At 38.1% G+C, this 15,506-nt stretch overlaps 1 protein-coding gene across 2 annotated transcripts in view; it reads right to left on the reverse strand.

Annotated features, from left to right (window-relative positions):
- The window catches only part of INTU (inturned planar cell polarity protein), a 114,164-nt gene that overhangs the window by 60,834 nt on the left and 37,824 nt on the right, over window positions 1-15,506 (reverse strand). For both annotated transcript variants that reach the window (XM_081303819.1, XM_081303818.1), the window contains exon 3: window positions 6,067-6,152. In XM_081303819.1, the coding sequence (XP_081159945.1) occupies window positions 6,067-6,152 (86 nt within the window). The remainder of the gene's footprint in view (window positions 1-6,066; window positions 6,153-15,506) is intronic.

Consider the following 15,506-nt stretch of genomic DNA (forward strand, 5'->3'; position numbering starts at 1 on the left):
ATGCTCCAAAATTCCAGATATTTTGAGCACCAACAAAATGTTTCAAAAGTTCTGGGGTCTTTAGGATATTCAGATTAGAGATGTTCAACTAGTAAAGTCTATGCAAATATTCCAAAATCTGAAAAAAATCCAAAATGTGAAACACTTCTGGTCCCAGCATTTGGATAAGAGGCACTCAACCTGCACCACTATCTAATAAAATCCATGTTTCCCAAACTGTCCTAACACAGCTGCTCCTCACTACAATCCAGTCAGTCAGGGATCATCTACTGCATTTGGCTGAAGGTCACCTGGTCTGACTTAGCCTAAGACAGTTCTCCAGACTTTTTTGTGTTTCATGGTGTTAGCATTTGTGTATGTGTTGGGGTGGGAGGGGGAGGAATCAAATCCACGGATTTGCATTTGCTCAACATGCTCTACCCCTGAGGTACACCCAACCCCATGATAATGATGTTTTCTTATTATTTTTTTAATCTAATGTTTTTTAAACTGTTTTGGATATTTTAAAACTTGACTTTAAAGAAATGATTGGGCTTTTGACACCTCATAAGTACACAGGCTTTGCCTCTGGATTTCCTTCTGGTATTCTGAATCTATTTACAACAACAGAAACTATTTAAAAAGCAAGCACAGAACAGTAGAGTTGGAACTGGGCTCAAAGGCTACCCTCTCAAATCCCCTGTGACCACACATGAGGAAACTGAAACCCAGAAGCATTGGAAACGTGTTCTGGGTAAGGTTTTAAGTGGAGATGTGACCTCCTTTCCCTTGGCAACTCTTGTTTCTCACTGCTCTAGAAAAGTTTCCAGACCGTCTTTCATTCTTTTTACGTTTAAAACATCATTCTTATATATTTCCAGATTTAAATGTTAGAAAGTTTCCTATGGCATTCCCTATAAACAAGCATTCTTCCTTCTTAGTGCTTGAATAACTGTCTCTCAAATGCCACAGATACAAACCAGGTAAAATGGCTTTGGGGGGACACATCCGCCTTAACCTGTCCTGACCCATGTTATGGTTTCAATATGAGGTATCCCCAAAAAGCTCATGTGTGAGGCAATGCAAGAAAGTTTAGAGGAAATGACTGGGTTATGAGAACCTGAACCTAGTCAGAGCATTAATCCCCTGACAGGGAGTGAATGGTAGTAACTGTAGGTAGGTAGGGTGTGGCTGGAAGAGGGGGTCAGTGGAGGGGCATGACTGTCGGGTGTACACCTTGTTCCTGGTGAGCAGAGGTCTCTCTCTGCCATGTCCTGAGCTGTTTTCCTCCAACTCATTCATTCACCCTGATGTTCCACCTCGTCTCCAGCCTAGAGCACTGGAGTTGGCCATCTGTGGACTGAGATCTCTGAAAATGTGAGCACCAAATAAACTTTCCTCTTCTAAAATCGTTCTTGTCAGGTCTTTTGGTTACAGCAGTGAAAAAGCTGACTAAAACACCCAGCAAGAACAAAGGGATCCAGACATCAAGACCTACACAGGTCAGTGTGAAATGGGAGGACCATGCTCAGTTCGAGTTTCAGTTATTTATTCATAACCTTGGGTAAATCATTAGAACTCTAATATGCTTTTTCCTCACACTTAAAACAGTAATATAGATAACTAGAATCTTATAGGTTTGTTACGGTTTATATCTTAAGTATCAGAAAACAGGTACCAGGAAGTGGGGTCATTACTGTGACTACACTTGATGATATTGTTCAGATGTCTTTGGAATTGGTTTACAGGAGAAATTTGGAAAAATGTGGAGAAGCAAGCTAGAGAAAACTTAAAACACTGTAAGCAGAGCTTAGAGAGCAATTTTAGTGTGGGCTGAGAAGATCAAAATTATAATAGAAATGTGAAAAGTAAAAGCCAGGCTCATCAGGTTTCAGATGAAATGAGAGTCTATTGGGACTTGAACTAGAGGCCAACTGTGTTACATTCTTAGGGAAAAAAGCCTGTCTATGTTTTATCCATACACTGAGACTTTGTGGGAGGCTGAGTTTAAAGGTGATGGATTAATTAATCTGGTGGAGAAAATTTCAAGGCAGAACAGAATTCAGACTGTGGCATGGGCATTACTGGTTAACTTTATCCAGCTTACAGTGAGAACTGAGAGCAAAAAAACAGAAAAGAAAGATCTGAAAACTTTGCAGTTTGGCCAGAAAGGAGCATGTTTAAAGCTGGAGCCAAGGAGGGTGTGAGGATTAAGGTCATTAAAAAGAAGCCAAGTGCTTTGCTCATGGACAACTGAAAAGATGCCTGGAGAGAATCTCAGGAATTGGCACCATGGAGGGCTAAAGGGTATAAAAGTGCACACTCATCTCAAACACTTGCCTTTGAGAAGAAGGCCACGGGGCACCCGCTCACACAGGGCCCCATAGGGAATGGTTTCCAGGCTGTTCAGCCAGCATAACACTCAGGGACTGCTGCAGCCATGGTTTAAGGGGCCCATGGAGAGAGAGGTCACGCAGGTGGCAGACCTTGCTGTTTTCCATGTGATGCTGAATTTGCAGGCATGCAGAGTGTAAGAGTTATGGGGTCATGGAGGTTTCCACCAAGATTTCAAAGGATATCCTGGGGGGTCAAGAGGTATGTGGAAGTGTTGGAATCTCTGCAAGTAGCCCCTGAAAGGACTATGCCCAGTAAAGCAGTGAGACTGAAGCTGGAGTTGTAATAGACCAGGAAGTTAGAGATTCCAGGAATGTGCTATGCCTTCCAAGGGAAGTTGCATGCAGCAAGCAGAATCAGCCCCAGAGAATGGCTGTATGGGCTGTAGTCAGCAAGGCTGCAGGAGTGGTGCTGCCCAAGCCCTCTGGAGTCTTCGAGGTACCACATATGACTCAGACGCCAGTCATGGAGCTACAGGATTTAATGTTTGCTCTGGTCCAATTCCTCCTCATTATTTTCTCACTCTTTCTTTTAGGAATAGGAATGGCTATCCTGTGCCATTGCAATTGTAAAATCTTTGAAGAGACTCACAGCTGAGTTTGCCTTGAGTCTCAGAGGAGACTTCAGACTTGGACTTTTGAGTAATGCCGGAATAGCTAAAACTTTGGGGACTCCTGAAGATGGATTAAGTGGATTTTGCATTGAGATGGACATGAGCCTTTGGGTCCAAGTATGGAATGCTATGGTTTGTATCTTAAATGTCTGCAAAAAGCCCATGTGTGCTGGGCGTGGTGGCGCACGCCTATAATCCCAGCAGCTTGGGAGGCTGAGGCAGGAGGATCACAGGTTCAAAGCCAGCTTCAGCAATGGTGAGGTGTTAAGCAACTCAGTGAGACCCTGTTTATAAATAAAATACAAAATAGGACTGGGGATGTGGCTCAGTGGTCAAGTGCCCCTGAGTTAAATACCTGGTTCCAAAAAAAAAAGCCCATATGCATGTCTATAGCACTATCTGAAGGTGGCAGAACTTTTAGGAGGTGGGGCCTGGGTGGAGGACGTTAGGTCATTGATGGGTATGCTTGAAAGGGAGACTGGGACTCTGGTTCCTTCCTCTCTGTTTTCTTAAGTTATCATGAGATGAGAAACTTTGCTCCACAATCCATTCCCTGCCACAGTGTTCTACTTCACAATAGGCCCACAAACAAAGAGAATCAAGTGACCTACCACAGACTGAAAGTATGAACCAAACAAATGTTTTCTCCTGTTAAGCTGATTTTCTCAGGTATTCAGTCACAGTGAGGGAAAGCCGAGAGGAAATGATATAAGCAAAGCACCTGACATATGGCCCACACCCAGGCACGCTCATTCCTTCCCTATCCCACTCCGATCTCCAGGAATTCCTAGTTTACATGGCCTTGGGGAAATGGCTGGTAGTGAAGAGCTTACGATTTACCCTCCCTTTAACAAAGAAGGAAAAATGTGGTCTGCTAATTAAATATGGTTTCTAGTTAAAGGGATTTAAACTATCTTTTATATGGTTATTAAAGATACATTACCCTCAGCCAGGCGTGTTGGTGCACGGCTGTAATCCCAGCAGCTCAGGAGGCTGAGGCAGGAGGATTATGAGTTCAAAGCCAGCCTTAGCAAAAGTGATGCACTAAGCAACTCAGTGAGACCTTGTCTCTACATAAAATACAAAATAGGGCTAGGGATGTGGCTCAGTGGTTAAACGCTCCTAGGTTCAATCCCTGGTACTCCCTTCCAAAAAAAGATACATTGGCCTATATAGAGATGTTTGTTTTTAATAAAGACACAGTTATAATACCAATTTTTCCAATAAAACAAATAAGTGTTTACATGTAGGAGGAAATACTAGAATGAAATACTTCAAAATATAAACAATAGGTATCTTGACATAGTGGGTTTCTAAGTGATTTTTTTTCTTACTATTTTGAATTTTCCAAAATTTCTATTATGAAAATTCTACTTTCATAACAAAAAGTTATATTTTTCTAAAATAAAAATATTTCAATAATACATAGTTATCATGGAATTATATCCTGAAGTTGTGTATCATCAAAAGGCGATGCTATGATATAATACAGCATAGTCTACAATAAGCCTAACTAAGTCAGTTTTCCTTCATCTTCAGAACAATTGCTATTTCTTCATGTTGGCATCAGACGTGGCACTTGAGAGCCATGTGGTGTAAAACATACGTCTTTAAACTCAGAACAACACATAATGCAGCAAGATGCTCATGGTATAAGAGGCAAACTGAACAAATAGATACCTAATGTATAGTCAATGAGGATGTATTAATTGTGGGTACAATTAATCAAAAATATTCAAATCATTACTTCTTTCCTTTTTTTTGCCAAGGGTACATAAATGAATCTGTAATTGTTAATTAAATATAAAGTAATTCTGCAGTAAACATGATGTGGTTCAGCTCTGGCAATATTGGCAACCTACCTGCAACTGACACAGGCAAGGAAGAGGGGCCTCAGGCAGAGCTGACACAGGGACACTTTATCTGGGGGAAGCTCACTCAGTCGTTACAATGTGACAGTTCTTCATTACTGATGGGTAGTTAGCTGCTGTCTCTCCCCCTAGTACCTCCAACCGCCCAAGGATCTCCTTAGACCTAACCCCTTATCCTAGTCGCTGGTGTCCACCTGAGAGTCAATATCTCCACCGCACCCTATCTCCACCTACGTCTTCTAACCACTCCACTCGCTACTGTCATGGCTACCATGGTCATTTCAATACTTTCGCCTCACATTTCTAAAGAGCTGAATTTATAGAGCATCTGTGTCAGTCTGCACAAGTACCTGAAAGCGCATGTGTGTTTAAGAGAAGGAAGCAGGCATGAGGGAAATCTTATAAGAAATTTCCTCACAGGCTTATTTCAGAATCTCGAAACACATACACGTAAGGTTCTGATCCCTCAAGGATTCTGTTCTTCTACCTAACCAATCCCCAAACCACTTAACCCTCTCACTGCCTGGCAGATCCTCTAACCTAGCTGAATACATTATCTTCTCCACCTCCCAAGACAGACGGAAAGCGAATTTCTGATCCTAATGAGAACAAAGAGTTCCTGAAAGGGAGGTACAGCTCTTCCAAAATACATCTAATATCCTAAAATGCCACCTGTGATAAAAAATGTAAGTTTAGAATACTGAAGTGAGTTAGCATACAATAAATCCATTTTTATCTACAAGGAGTAAAAAATAATTCATTAAGTAGTTTAACAAATTTTACCAAAAAATAGAAATTCAAAAAAATAGTATAATTTGTTCTTAGAATAAAACAGTATTAAAAATCTTTTTATAGAAATAGTGAATTTAATAAGTCAGAGAATAAAAAATTCCATGACTATTGAAAATGGCTCTTCTAGGAACTAGAATGCCATCAGCACATATGTTAGTTATAATGGCAAGTTGGTAATTATGTTTTTATTATTGTTGCTGTTTTGCTTTATTTAGAATGAGTTTTATTTATAGCTATTTTTCTCCCTTTTTAGAACAATACCCCTAAGCTAAACATGTTACCAAGAACTACAATGTGTTACATATCCAAGTATAAATGTAACTAATCCATTATATATGACAATTTTCAGAATCCTAAAAAAGAAAATGGTACAAGATACACTTCTATAACTCACTATAAGAAAATGAATGTCCACACCTGCATGGGTCCAGGAATGCAAGACAGAACTCTCTCTATGTTCTCAGAGGTCACATCAACATCATTCACAGCAACAAGGACATCACCTATAAAGGGAATAACAATAAAAGATAGTTGTGTGAGCAAACAAAAACCAAAGAGATGCAGATCTGAAATATTAAAAAGTGGCTATCCTGACTTCCTCAAAGTAAGAGAGAAAACACTGTACACACACTCAGGGATTGTCCAAGATTGTACAGCATCTGGGACAGAGTTAGTGCCCAACTCTACTCTTACTTACAATGCCACCCAATATTGTGTCATAACTACATACAAGCTATGAATATTTATAGGGATAAACATTCCCATTCTTAGGACATGTAAGATTTCTAGCATAAACAAGTACTACACTTAACAAAACTGAATCTAACCACTTAGTCCCACAGTTTAAAAAAAAAATTACTGAAATTTTAATTGAATCCATGTGGTAGATTGTAACTCAATGTGCTCTGGCCTTTGTTGCTGTTACTGATGTGTCAACAAACATTTCTTTGCTTCAAAAGGTTCTGACTATATCAAAATATATGTATCAGTAAAAATCTGCTTTCCTATGGCTCTTCTTTAAATATATATGTCTTCAAATTTGATAATAAAGATTAAGGTTAGAATGAAAATTTACTTTCAGAACATATTTAAAGGTAATGTCAAAACACTAATAAGCTGTGTTGGTAGAAATATAAATACACCTATTATTTTTCCCATTATTCCAAAATATATCATTAGCAAATAGATCAAATAACTCACATGCATCCATTCATTTAGAAAGCATTTATTGAGAACCTACTATGGGTAAGGTATAATCAGTGTGGATAGAAATCAGAAAAAAACCAAAATGTCCACACTCCTGAAGCTATTCTTTGGGGAAGATGGGTAATAAACATGTACACAGGTAAAATAGTGTAGGTGGACAGTTCTCTATGGGTCTCACATTTCTGGACATTCTGCAAGCAAAGGCACCGAGTCTCTGTTCTACACTAACTTTTCAAAGATGTTTATAGAACAAGCAGCCTGGATGACAGAGACAGTGCTTCCCTCTTGAGCAGAGGCTGAGTTCCTTCACTGTACAGTATATAAAAACAACTTCTTGTCACTACCCAATTATTCATAAAATTATTCCTTACAAGAGGCTGGTGTTCCCCAAGTTCAAAGTTCCTCCACTTAATGCAAACTGCTACTAGGCATCACCTGGCCCTTGTTAGGGCTGGGAAGTAGAAGATACTGTTGACATTTTATGTACCACTGTTCCTCTCCTTGATGCTCTGTCATACAGGAGGGTTGAGGGTAGAGTGAGTGGGACGAGCTCAGCTGTCTGTGAAGGTTTATGAAGGCCTGCATTAGATGCTCAAGCGAATAACTCAGTTCAGAGTGCCAACCTTGGGTACCGAGTATGATGTGATGTACTGTGATGGTCAACCACTGCAGCACTTTGGGCAACCTGGGAATGGTTCTTAAAAAATCCCTGCAGACCAAAATAAACTTCAAACTAAAAGCAACACACCCCTCTAGTTGCTCTGAAGTAAGAGATGATATCAATTATTTACAGCTGTATTTTTTTTTTTTTTAAAGAAAAGACATAGGGGCTGGGGATTTAGCTCAGTTGGTAAAGCACTGAGCTAAATCATGCACAAGGCCCTGGGTTCAATCCCTAGCACCACAAATAAATAAATAAATAAATAAATAAATAAGGCATGATAAACATTGATTGTTGATATATTCACTTTTAGAGCAAAGTGGAGTTTTGGCATCTATAGACTATGCCATCCTCAGGACACTTAAGACAGTGAGGCCCTTTTAAATTTGGTACTTCAAACTAAAAGACCACTGAGTGAAATCCCATGCAACTTATTTTTTTTTTGCGGGGGGCGGGGGGTTACCAGAGATTAAATTCAGGAGCACTTGACCACAGAGCCACATCCCCAGCCCTATTTTTTATTTTATTTAGAGACAGGGTCTTGCTGAGTTGCTTAGTACCTCACTCTTGCTGAGGCTGGCTTTGAACTCGTGATCCTCCTGCCTTAGCCTTCCAAGCAGCTGGGACTACCGGCATGCACCACCAAGCCCAGACCATATGACTTTTTCCTCCCAACTCTAATGAATATATTTTGATAGTTGAGTGTTCTAAGGAGTAATTTCATGTAGAGCAAACCTCTCTAAAAACAGGAGACATGTATCATTAGAAAGTTATAGGGAAATAAATTTAAAAAGCAAGTGAAGAATAACTGATATTTTAAATGTTTAATAGAATGATCTCCCATTCTATAAAGGAAGAATTACGTTGACTTCTCATTCTCCCAGATATGTGTTTTCTTTTAGTTCTCCAGAGCACTTGTGTGAAGTGACTCACAAGGTGGGCTTCCTGGACACGGTCCATCACTGCAGGAGGCAGCACGCGTCCAGGGAAGCTTCCTCGACAACACACAGTGCTCACGTGTTCTGTTCCATTTCAAAGGCTACATGGAAATGAACTGGGGATTATTAGTGGGTAGAAATCAGAAGAAAGTTTATGAAAGGATACATTCAAGAATCAAATAAAATAGAAAATGTGAAATCAGTTAATCATAGTCTTAAATTAATTCCTCATTATAAATAAAGTTAACTATTTGGACAAACGTATTGATTCCTCAGCATGTACTTAACAACTAATGTAATATGGAAGAGGCACAAATAGCTATGAAAAAATATATGCAAAAATTTATTTACTGCTGTATTAAAACTATATATAAACTGAATATACAGCTTTAAGCAGCTTAAGAAATTACAATTTATTATATATTCCAAAACAGAAGATTTTTATATGCTTCCAATACAAAGACAGAAGGTATGTTTGATGTAATGGACATGCTAATTGCTCTGATTTGATCATTTTATATTGCTTGCATGTGTTGAAATACCACATTGTATCACATGAATAAGTTAATAAAGAAAGACACTATTTGGGGAAAAAAATTGTTATACACAAATGTAGGGCAAAGAAAGTGTAATACATCAAAATGTTGCCTTTGGAGATGACCTTTTTTCTTTTATGTTAACTTTACATTCTAAACTGTCTACAATGAACATATGTTATTGCTATTATAATGAGGAGAAAATTAAAGTTCATATTTTACTAAAAAAAAAAAATCCTCCACTGTGGTGGGTGTAATGAACCTGGCTCCAAGATGTTCACGTTCTGATGCCTGAAATCTGGGAATATGTTAACTCACACAGCAAAAGGGACTTTGCAGGTGTAATTAAATCAAGAGATTTGGAGATTATCCTGGATTATCTGAGAAGTCCTAATGTAATAACAGGGTCTTTTAGCAGAGGCAGAAGTGTCAGAGCAGAGAGACTGGAAGATGATATGCTGCTGGCTTTGAAGATGGGGGAAGGGATCACAAGACAAGGAGTGCAAGTACCTCAGAGAGGTGACCAAGTAAAGGGATTCGCATCTGGAGCCTCCAAAAGGAAATCAGCCTTGTGGACACTTTGGTTTTAGTGTGGGAAGACCCATTTTTAGATCTGTATTTACAGAACTGCAAGATAATACATCTGTATTGTTTTAAAACACTGATTTGTGGTAATTTGCCATAATAGCAACAGAAAACGAATGTATCCATCTAACAAAACAAAGCAATTTTTGCTGAGTAGCAAATAAGAGTCAGGGATCATGAATGGTCAAGAAGAAAGATATGATATTCACAGAACATTTGCAGCACAGTAGGGAAAAGTACATTAGTTTTTTTTAGAAGGAGGCATTTATATACCAAAAGATTGGGAAATATGGATCTGTGGTAGTGGCTCAGTAGTAGAGCACTTGCCTAGCATATATGAGGCACTGAGTTCAATTCTCAGCACCACATACAAATAAGTGAACAAAATAAAGGCCCATAAATGACTAAAAGAATTTAAAAAAAAAAAGAAGAAGTTGGGAAATATGTGTGTGAAACAGCAAGGTAAATTTAATTATTTAAGCCAAATTTGACCTCAAGGAAAGAAGAATCTAGTTTTGAACAGTTACTATACTGCACTTTTATACATTCAGAAGTCAACATTTTCTACCAGTGTATTTACTAACACTGTATTTTATTGCTATGACTTTTAACATTTTAACTTCAACTCCCCATCCACAAAATATGGGCTCTAAACAAGAGAGAATTGCAGGCCTCCCAACCTACCCTTATAGAAGTCCATGAATAATGGTAATTCACATATTGTAACTATCATTCAGAACATCTGATTAAAAATATTGTATTTCCTGAACAACATATTTCCTAATGAGAGTGGATAAGAAACTAATGCAAGACTTTGTTGTGTGTGTGTTTGTGGGGTTTTTTGGTGGCAATAGGGATTGACTCCAGAGCCTCACACATACAAAGCAAGTGTTCTACCACTGAGATACACTCCAGCCCTTCTTTAAAATTTTGAGACAGGGTTTCACTAAGTTGCCCAGGCTGGCCTTGAACACAACTTGTAGCCCTGCTGCCTCAGCCTCCCAAGTAGCACCACTCCACCATCATACCTAGCTTAGTGCAAAATTTTTATTCTCGTTAAGTTAAAAAATGATATTACAGAAAGGCTAGAGAAATTACAATAGTCCTAGCATTACAGCTATGATCATTTTTAAAAGTTAAGTATAGTTGTTCACCTAAATTAGGTATATGGATATTCATTCTTTTAAATCTCTCAAGTGATAAGAATTTGTTAGTATACAGTTTATAGAATTACTGTTTTAAGTCATATCACATTAAAATCTTAGTAGAAATTTTTATGCTTTTAAGTTTTTAAAAAATTATTTTTAAATGCCTCAATAAACATTTTTATGTTTTATCTCCTTTTAAAAATCAGGGTCAACATTTAGGTCATCCTTTAATTCACAGATCATTTTAATTATGAACCTTCTGAACTCCTCTGATATTTCATCAACTTTGCTGCCCATGGGTTCTGTTATTACAGCCACATCAATGTTTATAGCAGCACAATTCACAATAGCTAAACTGTGGAACCAATCTAGATGCCCTTCAGTAAATGAATGGATAAAGAAAATGTGGTGTATATATATACAATGGAGTATTACTCAGCAATAAGAGGGAATAAAATCATGGCATTTGCAGGTAAATGGATGGAATTAGAGAAGATAATGCTAAGTGAAGTTACCCAATCCCTAAAAAACCAAATGCTGAATGTTTTCTTTGATAAAAGGAGGCTAATTCATAGTGGGTTAGGAAGAGGGAGCATGGGAGGAATAGACGAACTCTAGATAGGGCAAAGGGGTGGGAGGGGAAGAGAGGGGCATAGGGTTAGAAATGATGGTGGGATGTGATGGACACTATCATCCAAAGCACATGTATGAAGACACGAATTGGTGTGAATATACTTTGTTCTGTTATTACAGTAACCTGGTTTGTTTGGGGCACTTTCCTCCCTTGTTTTTTCAAGTTGTCTATGTGTCTTCCTCTCTTGCAGTGTGGATCTGAGATATTACAGTTTCTACTCTATATTCTTGTAGTACCCATGCAGATTGTCTGTACCTCACCTTGATGTTGGGTTTCTAGACCCTGCTGGTGTCCCTCAATGTATGCTACCTCATCTAAAGGTGGTGGCAGCAATAGCTGAGGTAACTCAAGATAATTAGTTAAGGGGCCCCAAGATAGAGATGGGACTTTTGAGTCAACACTATTGGTCCAAATTTATGATATCATATTTGGGGAAAGCACCAATATTACTGGTACAAATTTATGCTAATCAGGTCTTAAAAAGAGACTAAACCACATAATTACAGTCAACTCATACTAGACTCAGGCACCAGAAATATACACTGGAGAAAAGATAGCCTCTTCAACAAATGGTGCTGGGAAAACTGGAAATTCATATGCAGCAAAATGAAATTAAACACCTATCTCTCACCATGCACAAAACTCAACTCAAAATGGACCAAGGACTTAGAAATAATACCAGAGACTCTGTGTCTAATAGAAGAAAAAGTAGGTCGTAATTTCCATCATGCGGGGTTAGACCCCAACTTCCTTAATAAGATTCCTGTGGCACAAGAGTCTTGTGTAAATGGGATGGACTCAAACTAAAAAGTTTCTTTTCAGCAAAAGAAACTATCTGTGTGGTGAATAGAGAGCCTACATCCTGGGAGCAAATCTTTACCCCTCACAAATCAGATAGAGCATTAATCTCTAGGGTATATAGAGAACTCAAAAAGCTAAACACACACACACACACACACAAAATTATCCAATCAACAAATGGGCCAAGGACCTGAACAGACACTTCTCAGAAGAGGATATACAATCAATCAACAAATTTTGAAAAAATGTTCATCATCACTAGCAATGAGAGAAATGCAAATCAAAACCATTCTAAGATTTCATCTGACTCCAGTCAGAATGGCAGCTATTATGAAGACAAACAACAATAGGTGTTGGCGAGGAAGTGGGAGAAAAGGCACACTCATACAGTGTTGGTGGGGATGCAAAAATTGATGTGGCCAATATGGAAAGCAGTATGGAGATTTCTTGGAAAATTGGGAATGGAACCACCAATTTGACCCAGCTATCCCTCTCCTCGGTCTATACCAAAGGACTTAAAAATAGCATAATACATGAACATAGCCACATCAATGTTTATAGCAGCACAATTCATAATAGCTAAACTGTGGAGCTAACCTAGATGCCCTTCAGTAAATGAATGGATAAAGAAAATGTGGTGTATATATATATATATATATATATATATATATATATATATACACAATGAAATATTACTCAGCAATAAGAGGGAATAAAATCATGGCATTTGCAAGTAAATGGATGGAATTAGAGAAGATAATGCTAAGTGAAGTTACCCAATCCCTAAAAAACCAAATGCTGAATGTTTTCTTTGATATAAGGAAGCTAATTCATAGTGGGTTAGGAAGAGGGAGCATGGGAGGAATAGACGAACTCTAGATAGGGCAGAGGGGTGGGAGGGGAAGGGAGGGGGCATAGGGTTAGAAATGATGGTGGGATGTGATGGACACTATCATCCAAAGCACATGTATGAAGACACGAATTGGTGTGAATATACTTTGTATATAACTAGAGATATGAAAAATTGTGCTCTATATGTATAGTAAGAATTGTAATACATTCTGCTATCACATATAAATTTTAAAAAACCAATAACCTAATCAATAAATGAGCTAAGTAAATGAGCAGACACTTCACAGAAGATATACAATCGATCAGCAAATTTATGAAAAAATGTTCAACTCTAGCAGAGAAATGAAAATTAAAACTAAGATTTCATCTTATTCTAGTAAAATGGCAATTATCAAAAAAAATTAAGCAACAATAAGTGCTGGGAGGTTGTGAGGGGAAAAGTACACTGATTCATTCATTGCCTTTGGGATTGCAAATGGTACAAACACTTTAGAAAGCAGTATTGAGATACTTTAGAAAACTTAGAATGGAACCACCATTTGACACAGTCTATACCCAAAGGACAAAGCACACTACAGTGATGTAGCCACCTTAATGTTTATAGCAGCTCAATTCACAGTAGCTAAACTGTGGAAACAGCCTAGATGCCCTTCAATAGATGAATGGATAGAGAAACTATTCAGCCTTAAAGAAGAATGAAATTATGGCAATTACGGGTAAGTGGACAGAATTGGAAAATATCAGGCTAAGCAAAGTAAGCCAATCTCAAAAAAACAAATGTTTTCTCTGACAAGTGGATGCTGATCCATAATGGGTAGGGGGCAGGGGAAGAAAGGAGGACTCTGGATTGAGCAGAGGGGAAGGAAAGGAGGGAGGGGAGAGAGGCGGGGAGGGGAGGGCAGGAGGAATGTATTGGGGGGAAGATGGTAGAATGATCCGGACACTATTACCCCTATGTAAGGGTATGATTGCACGAATGGTGTGACTCTACATCATGTACAACCAGAGAAATGAAAAGTTGTGCTCCATTTGTGTAAAAAAAATAATAAAAAATTAATTTTAAAAAATCAGGGTCAACAAACTTTTTCTGTTAAGGGCCAGAGGAAAAATATTTTAGACACTGTGGGTCATATGGTCTTTGTTGAAACTATTCAACTCTGCACTCAGCTCAAGAGCAGCCACAGATAACAAATACATGAATGTGGCTATATTCCAATAAAATTTTATTGATGGGTACTGATATTTGGATTCCATATAATTTTCATGTGCCATAAACTATTATTTTAATTGTTTTAACCAGATTGTACAAAAATGGGTGGTAGACCTGATGGCTGTGATTTGCTGCTCTGTTTTGAATTATATTTCAGAAAAAAAGATCTCAAAATGGATTGGCTTGAATTTTGTTGTAAATTAATAATTATTCCCAAATTATATTTTGAAAAAATTAAAGAATTTCTTTATTTTACTTCAAAGAGAAATAAACATTGTGGTACTTCCCCATCTACTGAAGTAACATGGCAAGTAAGAGAGCCCTTGAGTGGAAATTGGGGAACGTGGGCCCCAGCTTTATGGCTGAACAGCATCTTCTTGGTAAACCTTTGCCCTCGTCTGTGACCGTCATAACTGCACCCACAGCTTCCTAGCAAGGTCTAACAACACTAAAATTCTGTCTTTCCAATAAACTTATTGTTTCAGTCTCTTCCCTTTACTACTGGATCAAATAAAAGCACCAATGTGAGGGGCTGGAGATGTGGCTCAAGCGGTAGCACGCTCGCCTGGCATGCGTGCGGCCCGGGTTCGATCCTCAGCACCACATACCAACAAAGATGTTGTATCCACCAAAAAAACTAAAAAGTAAATAAAATCAATCTCTCTCTCTCTCTCTCTTTAAAAAAAACATTTAAAAAAAAAAAAAAAGCACCAATGTGGGAAGAAAACTATGTCAGACGAAATACAAAACCAGCAGAGTTACTTTCTGTAAGAAAACCAAAACAATTATAAGTATTACAGATGTGAAAAATAAAAAATGTATACAAAATAAAAAATGAAAAATATTAAAGAACAAAACCATACTAGGTGTTCAGAAAAATCAAACCTGTTGTTTTAAAAAAGCATTTCAGGGCTGAGGTTGTGACTCACTGATAGAGCACTTGCCTAGCACGTGTGAGGCACTGGGTTCAATCCTCAGCACCACATAAAAATAAATAAATAAAGATATTATATCCATCTACAACTTAAAAAAAACATTTCAAATATTTTAACTGGAAACAACCAAAATGTCCATCATCAATGGAATGAAAAAAGTGTATTCAAAATGGAATTCTACATAGCAACCACCTGGATACCTATCAGACAGTCTGAGCTAAAGAAAACAGACACAAGAGAACACCCACCATTTACTTTCATTCACATAAAGCTCAATCACAGGCAGAATTAACTCTGATGACTTCCAGAAGATAACCTGGGTGGCAGTGGGTAACTGGCTGGCTGTGTGGA

This window comes from Spermophilus citellus (genome assembly GCF_964194105.1).
Source record: "Spermophilus citellus genome assembly, chromosome: 8".
Taxonomy (NCBI): domain Eukaryota; kingdom Metazoa; phylum Chordata; class Mammalia; order Rodentia; family Sciuridae; genus Spermophilus; species Spermophilus citellus.